Source organism: Oryctolagus cuniculus, chromosome 16, assembly GCF_964237555.1.
Source record: "Oryctolagus cuniculus chromosome 16, mOryCun1.1, whole genome shotgun sequence".
Taxonomy (NCBI): Eukaryota; Metazoa; Chordata; class Mammalia; order Lagomorpha; family Leporidae; genus Oryctolagus; species Oryctolagus cuniculus.
The window spans coordinates 65,412,813-65,427,781 of NC_091447.1; the positions used below are offsets into that span (position 1 = coordinate 65,412,813).

Genomic DNA, 14,969 nt, shown 5'->3' on the forward strand with positions numbered 1-14,969 from the left:
CGGGAGGGAGCCAGGACGCCTACGGTGGGGGGAACCCCAGGCCCCAGCGCCCTCCGCTCGGGTCCTAGGCAAGTGGGGGAGGGGTCAGCAGGGGTCCGGACCCCCACCTCCGCCTCCTGCTGAGGCCTAGATTGGGGGGTCTGGGGGCCCCCTAACTCCACAGGCCCGGACACCCGGGGCTGGATGCGTTGACCTTTCACCTCAGGGCCCCTTCCCACATCCAAGGAAGAAGGAGGGTCTACCCCTTTAAGAACACCCGCGTCCACGCCAGCCCGGCCAGGCGCGGCGGGGAGCGGGCGGGCGGGGCTGGGTTTGTGAATGGAGCGGCGGCGGGGGGAGGGGCGGCGGGGGCGGGGCCCGGCTCCCTCCCGGCCCTGCCCACCCGGGGGGTCCAGGCGGCTGCTGGGGCTCACAGGGCCCCACCGGCAGCGCTAACATCCCCGCCGCCCGAGGTCTCCCGGAGCCCGGGGTCTCAGGCTGCGCCCCCTCCCCCACCCCAGCCGTCTGGAATCGAGTAGCCGTGGGGGGGCCGGGTCCCTAAGACCGAGGAGTTGAGCGTCTGCCGCACCCCCGCCGCCCGAGGTCTCCCGGAGCCTGAGGTCTCGCTGCGGTGCCCAGGATGCCCGGGTCCTGCGTGGGGCGATGGCGGGGGTCGGGCCCCGCTCGCTCCTCCCTCCCTGCCCCCACCCCAACGTCGAGCGTGGGCTTGGGCGTGGGCCCCGTTTCTGTCCCCAAAATAGCTCCACCTCCCCCCTCCAGCCCCAAGCGGGCGAGGACGGGCCGGGTGGACACGGGCGGGGAGGGGAGGCCCCGGCCGGCCCCCGCCCCCAGCCCCCCGCCCCCACCGCGAGGCCAGAGAGTTAAGGGGAAAGGCGACCCCAGACCCCAAGCCGCCGAGGGTGCTGGGCCGAGGGTGGGGAGGGGTCCTCGGCCTCCCGCCCTGGCTGGGGGGCGCTGACCCGACAGCCGAGCCCCCCCAAACCTCGGGACCCCTCCCGCGCATGCCCTGCAGCCCCCAGCCCAACCGCCGCCACCGGAGCCCCCTCCCCAACCACCCGGTCTACACAGACCGCTTCCCGATCGAACCCTCCCGCCCCGCCGCGTCCACACGGGCCTCCGCGGCCAGCCGCGTCCACACGGACCCCCCACCCCGCTGCGAAGCCGGAGCCGCGTCTACGCGGATCTCCCCCCCTCCAAGCGCCCCGCCGCATCCACGCGGACCCCGACCCGCGGCCGCGCCTCCCACCTCCGACGCAGAGCAGCGACATGTCGCCGGGGCGGCCGGGGTCTCCGGCGGGCTTGGGGCGGCCGGGCCGGCTCGGGCGGGCGGTCAGCGGCCACTGGGCCGGGTCATCGCGGGGCGGCAGCGCGGGGCTCACGCCGGGGCCCGGCCGCCGGCCATCTTGCTTCAGCACCGGCGGCGCGGACAGCTCCTGACGCGGTGCGGGGCGCGCGGGCGGGCGGAGCCGCCGGAGGGGCGGGGGCGCTGCGGGCGCGGGGGGGGGGCGTTAAAGAGCTAGGCGGGCGCGGGGGGGGGCTCCCCGGCTGCAGAGCCCCGCGCCGGCTCCGGGTCTGGTATCTGCCCCCGCCTCTCCGTGTCTGCGCCCTGCCCTGTCCCCTCCCGAGCGGCCCGAGGGTCGCTGCGCACACGCTGGGTGCGTGGATAGAACTGCTGAACTCCTATCCATCCGGCAACATCTGAGCGCCCCCTCTTCCAGGAAGTCTTCCCTGACTCCCCACCCCTGCACGTGCACCTGCGAGTCTGATCCCCACGTTCGGCCAGGGCCTTTAAACAGTCCAGGGGCCGAACCCCACGGGGTCCCCGACCCCCGGCGCGGGACAACACAAACGCAGGGTGTGCGGGGAATTCGCTGGGAGCGAGGCCGCTGTTGGATATCCTGGGCGCTGGGCAGGTCCCCCGGCTGCTCCGGGCGTCAGTTTCCCCGTCTGCAGAATGGGGGGAACACCAAGACCCGCCCCTCCTAGGATCCGGAAGCCGGGAGGATCCTGGGGCTGCGGGGCTCCGCTGCCGGTCGGGTTGAGCGCAGGGTGAGTGAGAGGTGATGGCCGCTCCCCTACAGCCGCGCGGGGCCCTGCGCGCCTTCCCCGCGCTCCTCGCGCCCCCCACCCGGCAGCAATGGCCTCCAGGGCCGGCTCCCCGTCCTCACCCCGGCTGGCGATGGGGGGTGCGCAGCCCATGTCTGAGGGCCTGTGGTGCCCGGCGCATGCGCACCCTGGGGGCAGCAGTGAGGGCCCCAGAGCCCGGGCCCCTGCACCTGCCTGGGAGACCCGGATGGAGCTCCTGGCTCTGGCCTGGCCCAGCCCAGGGACTGCTGTGGGCTTTTGGGGAGAAGCAATGGGGGCTTGGAAGTCAGCGACAGCAGGTGCAAAGGCCCTGAGGCCGGAGCAGGGTGGGATAGGGGATGGGCACAGCACCTAGGGTGTCAGCAGGTGCACCCGGACGCCCCCTCCCCGTGTCCGCAGCTGCGCTGGGCCGCGTGAGCACGAGGGATTGAGGGCCGAGGTGGTATACAGCAGGCGCTCTCTCAATGTGGTCGCGTCAGTGCGCGCGGCAACCCCTGGGCTTTGTCCTCGGGGGGGGGGGCGTGGGGGCCCCGGGTGCGGCTGGGAGGGCGCTGGCCTCGCGTTGACACGCTGTGGGGCCCGGGTTCGAGTCCTGGCTCCGCATCCCGACGCCAGCTTGCTGCGCATGCGCACGCTGGGAGGCAGCGGGTGCTCGGGGCCCTGCCACTCATGCGTGAGCCCCGGATGGGCCCCGCCCCCAGCTGCTGCTGGCACTGGGGCGTGAACCAGCAGAGGGAGGGTCTCTGCTACTTTGTCTTTTAAGTAGAAGAAATCAATAAGCATTTTTTAAGTGCCAAGTGGGGCGTTTTCCCAGGGACGCCCCCCCAGCAGGTGCGGGGAAGGCTCCCGGGGGCGGGAGCGGCGGGCAGCGCAGGTGCAAAAGTCCTGGGGCTGCCCGAGGCTGTGGCCAGAGATCCTGGGGGCACCCGGGGTTCCTCGCCAACAGGACGGCCCAGAGCGGCCTCCGGAGACCTCACTGCCCCCGGGCGCGGGATCAAAAAACCGAGGACGCCAAGGGGCCGGATTGGCCCGAGAGGGGAAAGGGGGCGATTGGATTGGTCCGGCGGACGAGGCCTGGGCGGGACATACCGGAGGCAGAGGAGCAGGATTGGCCTGGCCGAAAGCGAGGGGCGGAGTTCCGAATCCGCAGTCCCAGGCCTGACCAGCAGGGGGCGCGCGAGGCTGGGATCCGGGAAGCGGCGGGGCTCGCGTGTGCGTGTGCGTGTCCGTCTGTCAGTCCGTGTCTGTGTGTCCGTGTCTGTCCGCCTGTCTGTGCGTCACTCCAGGCCCCCGATCTGCCCCAGCCCCTCCGAGCCCTGACTGGCAGGAGACCCCTAGCCCCCCACCCCCGCCTGGGTCAGACAAGCACCCTAGGGTCCTAGGGAGACGGCGGAGAGCCCCGCTCCTGGGGTCTACGACTGCGGCAGAGGGCGCTGGGGGCCCCGGCGGGGACGGGAGCGCCATCCGGGTACCCCCGCAGGTGCAGCGCCCAGGACCTGCGCCGTCTCCATAGGGGGGCAGAATGGAAGCTGCGCTCGCCCGGGTCCCAGCGTCGCCGGCGGCAGCCACAGACACCGAGAGCGGATTCCCTGTGCTCTGGGGGCGCCCCGGACCCCGCCTCGCCCTCCACCCCACCCCCGCCCCTCTCGGCGTCTGTCCGTGTTCTGTCTCTGAGCCCGGGTTGATATCAGCACAGAGGAAACTGGCTCGGGGGTTTATTGAGTGAATGAAGACATCCACTGCCTGCTGGACTCCTAGGCACTCCTCAAACCCCAGCTTCCGTGCCCCTTCGTCCAGGCTACCTTCCCGGGCTCCCCAGACAAAGCCCCTAAGCCCCAAGTCACCCTTGAGACCAGCCCTGACTCCACAGGGCTGGGGCCATCGGACCGCTCCTTGGGGGCCAGGACGGAGACCCCACCGGCTGCCGGCGCCGGAGGATTGAGTGAATGAGTGAATGAATGAATGATATATGGCAGAGCCTGGAGTCCACGCCCCGCGCGCCGCTCAGCCTCCGCGAACCTCGCCGCCGCACCTGCTCCGGCTTGGGGGACAGCCTGGGTGTTCGTCCACGTCGGGCCCTGTCCCCCCAATCCGGCGCGGACGGACGGGGAGGGGCGGGGGGCTTCATACACTCGGGGGTGATCGGATTTGCCTGGACCGCGCGTGGACGGAGCGACGCGGGCGCCTCCTGTCGCCGGCCGGGCGGCCCTGCATCCCTGGCGGCCAGGGCAGCCTGGAGCCCACGCCCACCCCCACCCCAGCGCCCGGCCCCGCCCCCGCCCCGTGACTGACAGCCGGCGCTGCGGCTCCGCCCTCCTCCCCAGCGCTCGGTGCGGGCGCCGGGAGCGCCCCCTGGTGGCGCCGCCGTGAAGCTGGTCGGTCGAGACGCCCGCGTCCCCTGTGGATTCCAGTTCGAGTCCCGGCTGCTTCACTTCCCAACCAGCTCCCTGCTGTGGAAAGCAGCGGAGGATGGCCCGAGTCCTTGGGCCTTGCCCCCTCGTGGGAGACCCGGATGGAGCTCTTGGGTTTGGCCGGGCCCGTGACCGGCTGTGTCTCCCAGGGGCAGGGATTTTGATTGGCATGTGGCCAGGGCTTGCTGAATGAATGAATGAATGAATGCTCCGCTCGGAGGCGGCCCGGAGCCGACACCCCGACGTCCGCCGACCCCTTCGATAGCCGCACCTCCCCACTCCGCGCGGCCCCAAAGGGCCGGGAGGGGCTCCCACGCGCGCGGGGCGGGACTTCCGGGAGGGGTCTCGGCGCTTCCGGCGCGGCCCCTTTAAGGGGCGGGGCCGGGGGCGGGGCCGGGGCGCGGCTCCCTGCGTCCCGGCGGCGCGAAGATGGCGGCGGCGGCGGCGGCCGGGCCCGCGGCGGCGGGGGCGCCCAGCTCGCTGCTGCTCGTGGTGGGCGGCGAGTGCGGGTCCCCGGGGCTCTTGGCCTACGTCCTGGAGGAGCTGGAGCGAGGTCGGCCCGGCGCGGGGGCGCGCGCGCTCGGGGCCTGGGGTCGGGCGTGGGGGTGGGGTCCGCGGCGCGGGCGGCCGAGGCCCTGCGGGAGCTCCGGGGGCGCCGGGCCTCCTTCTCCGGTCGCCGTCAGGCGTCCGGGCCCCGGCTCTGCCGCCCGGGCCTGGGCCGCGGGGCCCGCGCGCCCCTGCCCCCACCCCCACCCACCCCGCGCGGGATGCTGGGCCGGGCGGGGGTCGCGTCCCGGCGGAGGGCGGGGCTCCCAGGAGGCGCGGCCGCGCCGGACGCCCCGGGGCCCGCTTTGTGCCGCTGCACCCAGAGCTACTAATTGGGGCGTGGGCGGGAGCGGCGCGCCCCGGGGATTTGGCACCGCGCAGGTGAGTCACAGGTGCACCTGTGGGGTTCACCTGCGGCCGAGGCGCACGACGGGACCGGCGGGTCGGACCGCGAGGGCGTTCGTTTCCCGTGCGGCCCTCGGCGCGGGCCGGGTGCCTGGGCAAGGGGCGGGGGCAGCCAGGCGGCCCCCGTGGGCTCCCAGGCTGCGGCGCTGCTGTGGGGGGGACCTGGCTTCAAGGTCTGGAGCGCTCCGAGGGGCGGCCCCAGGAAACAGGTGGAGAGGCCGCGCCGACAGCTGGCGCCGAGCTGAGCCCTCGGGGTGGGGGAGGGGTGGGGTCCGGGGCTGACCCCCTGCTTGTCCGTAAAGCGCTGGGCGGTCCCTGGTCCCGACGGTGCCCCCAGCCAGGCCCAGCGCAGGTGCAGGGGGAGGGGTGGGCGGCTCGTTCCTGGGGAAGGGCCGGCCCTGGGGCTGAACTCCCGCATGGATATGCCCCCCCCGCCCCCCAGGCATCCGGTCCTGGGGCGCCAATGGCGGCGTCCGCAGCCTGGATGAGGAGCTCAAGGTCTTCGTGTCCCGGCACTCGGCCACCTTTTCCAGCATCGTGAAAGGTGAGGCGCCCCCCACCCGCGCGCGCCGGGGGAGCCTGCTGGGGCCTGCGGGGCCCGGGCCCAGCAGTGGGACGGCTTCTGGGTGGCGGGGCGGGGGTCAGCGCGCGCAGGTCCCCCCTGGTCTCGTCCTTCCTGAGTGTACAGTAGGCGCTCGATAGATGGGGAGTCCAGGAGAGCCTCCCCGGGGATTCGGGTTGGCCTGGGCTGAGCGCCTGCGTGTTCCTGTGCCCGCGCCCCCGGCCACGCACCCGTTGAGTCAGCTCCCGGCCGGAGCCGAGGGGAAGGAAGTGTCCCCTGGTCTCATTGTCTAGGCCGTGGCTTCCTGACTCCGCCTGCGTGGGGCCCGTGCCGGGTGGGGTGACTGACACGGGCAGCGGCGGCCAGGGCGCGGCCATTGCCTGTCCAGCCACCCTCCGCCGGGCTGGGTCAGGCTCGGGGGTCCCAAAACCAGCGGCTCTGGGCTGGCCCACCCTCGGGCTGCCCCACCCACTGGCCCGCCCACTCCGCTACCCCTCTGTTCAGGCTCATGCTCCGCCCCTAGGCCTGTCCCAACCCTTGCCACGCCCCTTTGTGGTGCCCCGCCCTTTGGGCTGACGCATCCCCTTGCGCCACCTCGCCCATCACTGCCGCCCCGCCCCTTTGCCACGCCCCTCGCACTGCCCCGCCCCTCGCAGTGCTGGCCCGCCCACTCTGCTGTGTGCAGACTAGGGCCTGGCGTCCCCCGCGCGCCGGTCCCTCCGCGCAGGCGCTGACCCTCGCTCCCCCACCCAGGCCAGCGCAGCCTGCACCACCGCGGGGACGCCCTAGACACCCTGGTGCTCCTGAACCCCTCGGACAAGTCCCTGAGCGATGAGGTAGGGTGGGCGCCCGCGCTCACGCCGCGCCAGCCCTATCTGTCCCCTCCTGCCTCGGGGTGGCGGTGGGGGTGCGTTGGGCAGGCAGGGGGCGGGGGCGCTCGGGTTGCCCCGCTTGTGTGGAAGGATGAAGACCACAGGGCCCCGGGCCGCGCTCGGGGCAGGGGCCCGAGCACGTGGGCCATCCTCTGCTGTTCTCCCAGGCCACAGCAGGGAGCTGGATGGGGAGTGGAGCAGCCAGGACTCGAACCCGTGCCCGTGTGGTTGCCTGTGCCGGCCCCGCCCCCGTTCTGGTCCAGCTCCCTGCTAGCACGCCCTGGGGGCGGCAGGAGATGCCGGTGCCGGGCCCTGCACCCCTGGGGAGACCCGGACCGGAGGGAGCTCCTGGCTCCTTGCTTTGGCCTGGCCCCGCCCCGCTGCTGGGGCGTTCGGGGAGTGGCCCGGTGGGTGCAGGATTCCCCCCCCCCCCCGTCTGTCTTTCTCTCTCTCTCTGTCATTGGGCCTTCCAAACATGAAAAAAAAAAACCTTCCATTGACGTGCTCCCTCGACTCCCTCCCGCGCTCCTGGGCTGCAGAGACAGCGCCAGACTCAGACCCCCCCCACGGCGCCGGGGCTGGGCCGCAGGGGGTGGGGCTCTGTGAGATGAGCAGGAGCTCCCGGGGCCTGAGTGCGGGCCGGGAGCCGGGCCGGGAGCTCCCTCCGTGGAGGCCCCGCCCCAGAAGTGCCTCAGCGGCCCCGCCCCCTCCACCAGCTCCGGAACCTGCTGCTGGACCCCGCCCCGCACAAGCTGCTGGTGCTGGCCGGGCCCTGCCTGGAGGAGACCGGGGAGCTGCTGCTGCAGACTGGGGGCTTCTCGCCCCACCATTTCCTCCAGGTCCTGGAAGACAAGGAGGTAGGCCCCGTCCCCGCCCCGCCGGCCCCACCCCTCTCAGCTCAGGGCAGTGTGGGGACCCCGTGCTGTGCTGGAGACCAGGCCTGGGTGGGATGGGGCCCCGAATCTGGTCCCAGTGGGACCCCTCCTGGACCCCCAGGCCGGGTGGGCACTGCAGGGATGGTGGGGGAGGGGTGTGGAGGCTCCTCTTGGGAATGGGGGGGCAGCAGGTGCAAAGGCCCTGGGGCAGGAAGGTATTGGGTGAGGCTGGACCTGGGTTTCCTGGGCCTGCCGGGGCTGGGTTTTGGTTGGAGGGTGAGCAGCCCCAGGAGGCCTGGCTCTCAGTGCCCACCCCGCCCCCCCGCGGCAGATCCAAGACATCCTGGCCTCCACACCGCCGCCTGCGGACCCGGCCACCCTCACGGTCACCTGCCCGACCTTCGGGGACTGGGTGCGGCTGGCCCCCGCGCTGCCGGGCCTCCAGGGGGCGCTGCGGCTGCGCCTGCTGCTCAACCCGCCGCTGCCCGGGCCGCCGCCGGCCTCCGAGGGCCTGCGCGAGTTCCTGGACTACCTGGCCGAGTCGCTGGAGCCGCCGTCCCCCTTCGAGCTGCTGGAGCCGCCGTCCTCGGGGGGCTTCCTCCGGCTCGCGCGGCCCTGCTGCTACGTCTTCCCCGGCGGCCTGGGCGACGCCGCCTTCTTCGCCGTGAACGGCTTCACCGTGCTGGTGAACGGCGGCTCGAACCCCAAGGCCACCTTCTGGAAGCTGGTGCGCCACCTGGACCGCGTGGACGCCGTGCTGGTGACGCACGCGGGCGCCGACAGCCTGCCCGGCCTCAACAGCCTGCTGCGGCGCAAGCTGGCCGAGCGGCGCGAGGGGGCGGCGGCGGGCGGCGCGGCGGGCTCCTGGGACGACCGCCTGCGCCGCCTCATCTCGCCCGCGCTGGGCGTGGTCTTCCTGAACGCGCGCGCCGCCGCCTCGCGCCTGGTGGGCGGCGTGGACGAGGCGGAGCTGGCGCTGAGCCTGCTGGCGCAGCTGGGCGTGACGCCGCTGGCGCTGAGCCGGGGGCCGCTGCCCGCCAAGCCGCTGGTGCTGTTCGAGAAGATGGGCGTGGGCCGCCTGGACCTGTACGTGCTGCACCCGCCCGCCGCCGAGCCCGCGCCGGCCGCCGCCTCCGTGTGCGCCCTGCTCGTGTGGCACCCGGCCGGGCCCGCCGACAAGCTGGTGCGCGTGCTCTTCCCGGGCTGCACGCCGCCCGCGCGCGTGCTCGACGGCCTGGGCCGCCTGCAGCACCTGGGCTTCCTGCGCGAGCCCGTGGTGACACCGCAGGACCTGGACGGGCCGCCGCGCGCCGCCAGCAGGGAGAGCCTGGGCGCCCGCGACGGCCGGCCCGGCCCGGAGCGCCCCGCGGCAGCCCCGCGCCGGGCGGAGAAGGACGCCAGGCCCGCCCGCGACGCCAAGAAGGACCCGAAGGCCGCGGGCCCCAGGCCGCAGCCGCAGCCCCGGGAGGTGCGCCGGGCCGCCGCCGCTGCGCCCGGCCTCAAGAAATCCACGCCCCAGGCGGCCCCCAAGCCGCGCCGCGCCGCCCACGCGCCCCAGCCGCTGCAGAACGGACCCCACAGCGCCCGCGGTGGAGGCGGCGGAGAGGCCACCAGCCCCCCGCCCGCGCCGGCCTGCCCCTCCCCGGCCCCGCCGCCGTCGGCCGCCCCCAGCCGGGAGAGCAGCAGCCTGGAGCTGGAGCTGAGCGCGGCCCCCGAGGAGAGGCCGCTGGAGCTGCCCTTGAGCGCGGGCTCCCCGCGGCCGCGCACGCCCTCGCCCTCCGAGACCCACGCAAGCCCCGCCGAGGGCAGCGCGCGGCTGTCGCTGAGCCCGCTGCGGCCCGGGGAGGCGGGGCCCGACGCCTCGCCCACCGTGACCACGCCCACGCTGACCACGCCCTCGCTGCCCGCCGAGGTGGGCTCCCCGCACTCCACGGAGGTGGACGAGTCGCTGTCCGTGTCCTTCGAGCAGGCGCTGCCGCCACCCAGCGCGCCGGGCGAGGCGGGGCTGAGCCTCCCGCTGCGCGGGCCCCGCGCGCGCCGCTCGGCCTCCCCGCACGACGTGGACCTGTGCCTCGTGTCGCCCTGCGAGTTCGAGCACCGCAAGGCCGTGCCGCTGGCGCCCTCCCCGGGCAGCTCCAACGACAGCAGCGCGCGCTCCCAGGAGCGGGCGGGCGCGCCCGGGGCCGAGGAGACGCCGCCGACGTCGGTCAGCGAGTCCCTGCCCACGCTGTCCGACTCGGACCCCCTGCCCGCCGCCCCCGGCGCCGCCGACTCGGACGAGGACACGGAGGGCCTGGGGGCGGGCCCTCGCCGCGACCCTCTGCCCGAGCCGCTCAAGGTGCCGCTGCCGCTGCCCAACCCGCCCAGCCTCTGCATGGTGGACCCCGAGACGCTGCCGCCCAGGTCGGCCCGGCCGCCGGAGGACGCGGCCCGCGCACGCAAAGCCCCGGCCCGGCCCGCCTCCCGCACCGCCGCGCCCAAGGCCGCACCCGCGACCGGCGCCAAGAGCAAGGGGCTGGCGGCCGGGGACCGCGCCGGGCGGCCGCTCAGCGCCCGCAGCGAGCCCAGCGACAAGGGGGGCCGGGCACCCCTGGCCAGGAAGTCCTCGGCCCCCAAGACGGCCACCCGCGCCCCGTCCGGTGAGTACCTCCGTTCCCGCGGCCCCACGTCCGCGGAGTCGGTCCTCTCGCGGCGTTAGCCCCAGAAAGCGGCTGTATACTTCGTGCGTGCAGGCGGCTGCCGTGGGTGCCAGGCCATCTGTGCGTGGGTGAGAGGCAGAGTCCCGGGGGTGGGGGCCCCGGCCCGGTCCGGTCTTCTGTGTTCCGGGTCTCGTCCCAAGCGGTCCCCGTGCGAGTGGCAGGCGCTTGAAACCTCGCCCCGCGAGCTCCCAGAGGCTCGGGTGCCCGGTGGCTGGGCCGGGCTGGACCGGACCGGCGCCCCACGCGGCGGCTACACCCACCGCCCTGGGCTTGGTCCTCCCGTGGCTGCCGGCGCCCCCTTCTCTGTAAGGCGGGTGCCGCCCCAGGGGGCGGGGCCGCAGCAGGTGTCACTCAGCGTCGGGGCTGCGTGCTCCCGCCCGCGCTGGGCAGGGTCTGCGGGCGCCCCGCGTCTTGCTAGGCCTCGTCGTTCTGTGGTTTGTTTGTGTAGTTAAACGGCGGCCCTGACGCACGGGGGGGGGGGGGGGGGGGCAGCTCACTAAGGTGTTGATTGACTTCCGGCATCTTCTCCCGCGCTGGCTTTTCTTTGCAAGGCATAGAGAGGTTCGGTACCCAAACAGGAGCTGGGATTGGACCAGGCAGGAGCCAGGAGCTCCATCCGGGTCTCCCGCGCAGGTGCAGGGACCCAAGCACTCGGGCCATCTTCTACTGCTTTCCCAGGACTGAGCAGGGAGCGGCCCGGAAGTGGAGCTGCCGAGACTCGAGCCGGCGCCCACGTGGGATGCCGGCGCCAGCCCCGGCCCCGTACTGGTCGCTTCCTCGTCCCGCAGCCAGGGTCAGGGCGCGCTGCGTCGGTCACCCGGGATGCGGGTGTTCGGGGGTGTCTCCTCCGCTCAGCGTGTTTGTGCCTGGGGGTGTTTGTTCACCACCCCACCCCCCCAGCTGGCTCCGGCCCGGCCATGCGTGGCTCAGGAGCCTGGGCAGTGAATCCCCGTTTTGCCCCCGAGCCGCTGGCGAGTCCAGGCTCCGGTCACCAGGGCCACCCCGGGTTGGCCGAGTCTGTGTGTCGCTGTGGGCTCACGTGCAGGCCCTGCTTGCTTGCCCCAACCTTTATCGCTCTTTTTGCATTTTTTTAAGAATTTATTTGCAATGCAGAGAGGGAGAGAGAGGTCTTCCATCCGCTGGGTCACTCCCCAAATGGCCAGAACAGCCAGAGCTGTGCCAGGCTGGAGCCAGGAGCCAGGAGTTTCTTCCCGGTCTCCCACGTGCAGGGGCCCAAGCACTTGGGCCATCTTCCACTGGTTTCCCAGGCCACAGCAGAGAGCTGGACCGGAAGTGGAGCGGCTGGGACTTGAACCCGCGCCCCTGTGGGATGCCACACGGCAGGCGGCTGCTTCACCCGCTGAGCCCCGGCACCGGCCCCTCCTTTGGCCTCTTCAGCCTCAGGGCGGGGGCTGCAGCCTGGGGTCGGGAGTTCAGGGCCTTGTCCGTGGGTGGAGAGGCGGCACCTCCTAGGGTCTTCCCCTGTGACTGCCAAGGCCACGGCTCCACATCAGCATGGGGGGGGCTGGGCTGCTCCCTGGTCCGTATGACCCCCGGGCCTGGCGCGCCCCCCCGAGTGGACGCCACACAGCAGTGTCCACTTCCGGGAGGCAGCCTCCCCCAGGTAGCCCTTCCTGATTGACTTCTCGCTCTCGCTGACCCTGTGGCTGACCCCCGAGGCGCAGCTCCTGGCATTGCAGACTGACTAAAGGATTGTGGTCTGCGAGCCCGCTGAGGGCCTGGAGCCCCGGGCGCCCTCGCTCACCGCCGACCCGCTTCCTGCCCTCAGGCCCCGCCGGCAGCCGGCCCGGAGGCTCAGCCGCCGCGCCCGGCTCCCCCGTCTACCTGGATCTGGCCTACCTGCCCAGCGGGAGCGGCGCGCGCCTGGTGGACGAGGAGTTCTTCCGGCGCGTGCGCGCACTCTGCTACGTCATCAGCGGCCAGGACCAGCGCAGGGAGGAGGGGATGCGCGCCGTGCTGGACGCGCTGCTGGCCGGCAAGGAGCGGTGGGACCGCGAGCTGCAGGTGCGCACCGCCTCGCCCTGGGCCCCCTGGCTCCTGGCCACGCCCTCGTGGGGCGGGAACAGGCGGCTTCCGGGCGGAGGGGACCCCTGAGGGTCGGGCTCCTTCCATCCCGCCTCTGCTTGGCCTCTGCACGCTCACAGGGGCCAGTCAAGCGCGGACTTCTCGTTCCCGGCGGGGGGCGGGGCCTGGAGGGAGGGGGCGCCCCTGACCGTGTACTGCCCCCCCGCAGGTGACCCTGATCCCCACCTTCGACTCGGCGGCCATGCACCGCTGGTACGAGGACACGCACGGCCGGCACCAGGCGCTGGGCGTCACGGTGCTGGGCAGCAACAGCATGGTGTCCATGCAGGACGAGGCCTTCCCCGCCTGCAAGGTCGAGTTCTAGCCCCGCCCCCGCCCCGCAGCCCCGCCCCCGGAAATAAAGCCCCTGCGCACCCCCACCCCGGCCTGGACGCTTCTTCCGGCGGGACCCCAGGCCTCGGCGGCCTCCTCCCCGGGCCTTGCAACAGCAGAGGGGCCGCCGGCGCCCCCTGGCGGTGACCAAACCCTGCTTGAGACGAGGGTTCGAGAGGGCGTTGGGAGGGGGCGGCCCAGCTGGGTTCCGGGCCGGGAGAGGCTCCACTGGAGACGGGAGACGGAGACGCAGGGCAGGGCCGGGTCCTCTCCCGAAGGCGCAGGGCAGGGGTCAGCCGGGCGTGGACCAGTGCGAGCAGCCAGAGGTGGGGGGAGCGGGTCTGGGGGGGGTTACGGCCACGGGGCAGGTGCACCCCAGGGGAACCACCCAGCGTTGTGGGGGCGCAGCGGGCTCAGTGCCTCCCCAGACTCCCACATCCGGGACTGGAGCGGCCGGGTTTGAGTCCCGGCCGCTCCACGTCCCACCCGGCTCCCCCACGTGCGAACCCTGGGAGGGGAGGGTCCCGCCGGGTCCCGTCCCCCCATGTGGGGGGCCTGGATGGAGCGCCTGGCCCAGCCCTGGCTGTTGTGGCGTTGAGGGATGCAAGACCCGCCTCCCAAACCAATAAATCTTGGGAAGTTTGCTGCGCTACGGTGCTGGGCCCTGGCCCGGGGCCCCATCTGTGGCTGCCCCGTCTGTCTGGTCTCCGCCCCTCCGTCAGAAGCCTCGGGACCGCCCCCCCACCCCCCCAGGCCGGAGCAGGTCCCCCCTAGCAGCCATCAAGGCCAGGCCCCGCCCTCGCGGATTTCACTTCCCGGTTCCTGGTGCGCCTGCGCCAGATCCCCTCATCAAAATCCGAGCTGGGGGGCCGGGCCGTGTGGCGCAGTGGTCAAGGCCCTGCTGGGCAGCCTCGGTCAGGTCGGGAGGAGTCCGGGCCCCACTCCCTGCTGAGGGCCTGGAAGGTGGCAGTGCCGGCCCAGGGGACTCCTGGCTGCTGGCCCCGCCTGGCCCAGCCCTGGCTGTTGCAAGCTCCCTCTCCGATAATGTATTAAAAATTGGAGACACGGTCAGCGGTAGACTTGTCCGAACGCCTTCCAGCCCGGTCCGCACGGCTCCGCGCGGGGTCTGGATCCCGTGGGCTCCGCCCTCGGCCCCAGCGCCCTCTCCCGGCTCTAGCCATCAGTTCCTCGCCACCACCTTCGCTTCTGCCCGCCTGGGACTCGGGTGCTAGGAGGAGCCCGGGGCCGGGGCCTGCGGGGACCCCTGGGGGTCGCCTCCGCTCTGGCCACGCAGGCCCGGCCGTCCTGGAGCCGAGCGTGGCCGCTCCCCCACCGCGTCCTCCGCGGCTGCCTGTTGCCGCCAGGGCTGCTCCGGGAGCCGGGGGCCCCACCCGGGTCTCCCACGCAGGGTGCGCGTGCTGCGCAAGCGCCCGCCCCTGGCCGTCTTAGTTGGCATCATGGGGCGCCCCAGCTCGCGGAGCAGGCGCCTGGGCAGCGCTCCAGGAGGCCCAGGAGCACCTGTCACCCCTGGCCGCACCGCTCGGTCCCCTTCCGGCCCAGCTCTGCTGTGGCCTGGGGAGGCAGTGGAGGACGGCCCAAGTCCCTGGGCCCTGCACCTGCATGGGAGACCCGGTGGAGCTCCTGGCTCCTGGCTGCGGCCTGGCCCCGCGCTGGCTGCTGCGGCCATTTCAGGAATGAGCTAGCAGAAAGGGGACCTCCCCCCCCCCACGTCTCCCTCCCTCCCTCCTCCTCTCTCTGTCTCCCCCCACACACCAAGTCCCTCTTAGCAGCTGCTTGGCCCAGCCTCTGCCCCCTCCGCTGGGACTCGCACTAAAAATATCTCCGCTGCCGTGATGCACCTGGGAGCCCTGGAGCAGGTGCAGGAGCCCAGTGCGCGCCCGACCTTGGCCGCGACCTCCGCCCTCCCTCCATCCATCCCCAGCACCTGCCGGGCGGCCACCACCAGGCCGCCGGCAAGAGCCTGCTGGGGGGGGGGGGGGGAGCGGCCTGCACTGGAAGAGGAACCGAGAGGAGCCCGATGCTATTGAAACTTCCAGAGGAGGCGGAGGGCGGCCATGCGGCTGCGCGGGGGCGGC

General features: G+C 73.5%; 2 protein-coding genes across 5 annotated transcripts in view; one reads left to right on the plus strand and one right to left on the minus strand.

Annotated features, from left to right (window-relative positions):
• The window catches only part of UNC13A (unc-13 homolog A), a 37,867-nt gene extending 36,436 nt beyond the window's left edge, over positions 1-1,431 (minus strand). For 3 of the 4 annotated variants that reach the window (XM_070058982.1, XM_070058981.1, XM_070058980.1), the window contains exon 1: positions 1,247-1,431. In XM_070058982.1, coding sequence (XP_069915083.1) covers positions 1,247-1,268 — 22 coding nt within the window. In that variant the 5' untranslated portion in view covers positions 1,269-1,431. The remainder of the gene's footprint in view (positions 1-1,246) is intronic. The other variant, XM_070058983.1, reaches the window with a different exon arrangement.
• A 3,460-nt stretch (positions 1,432-4,891) lies between these two features.
• On the plus strand, positions 4,892-12,920 carry MAP1S (microtubule associated protein 1S). Its single transcript, XM_070058976.1, has 7 exons — positions 4,892-5,049; positions 5,890-5,991; positions 6,763-6,845; positions 7,598-7,738; positions 8,088-10,395; positions 12,245-12,480; positions 12,710-12,920. Exons 1-7 carry the CDS (start codon positions 4,926-4,928, stop codon positions 12,863-12,865), a joined length of 3,150 nt encoding a protein of 1,049 aa, XP_069915077.1. The 5' UTR covers positions 4,892-4,925; the 3' UTR covers positions 12,866-12,920.
• The last annotated feature ends 2,049 nt before the right edge of the window (positions 12,921-14,969 follow it).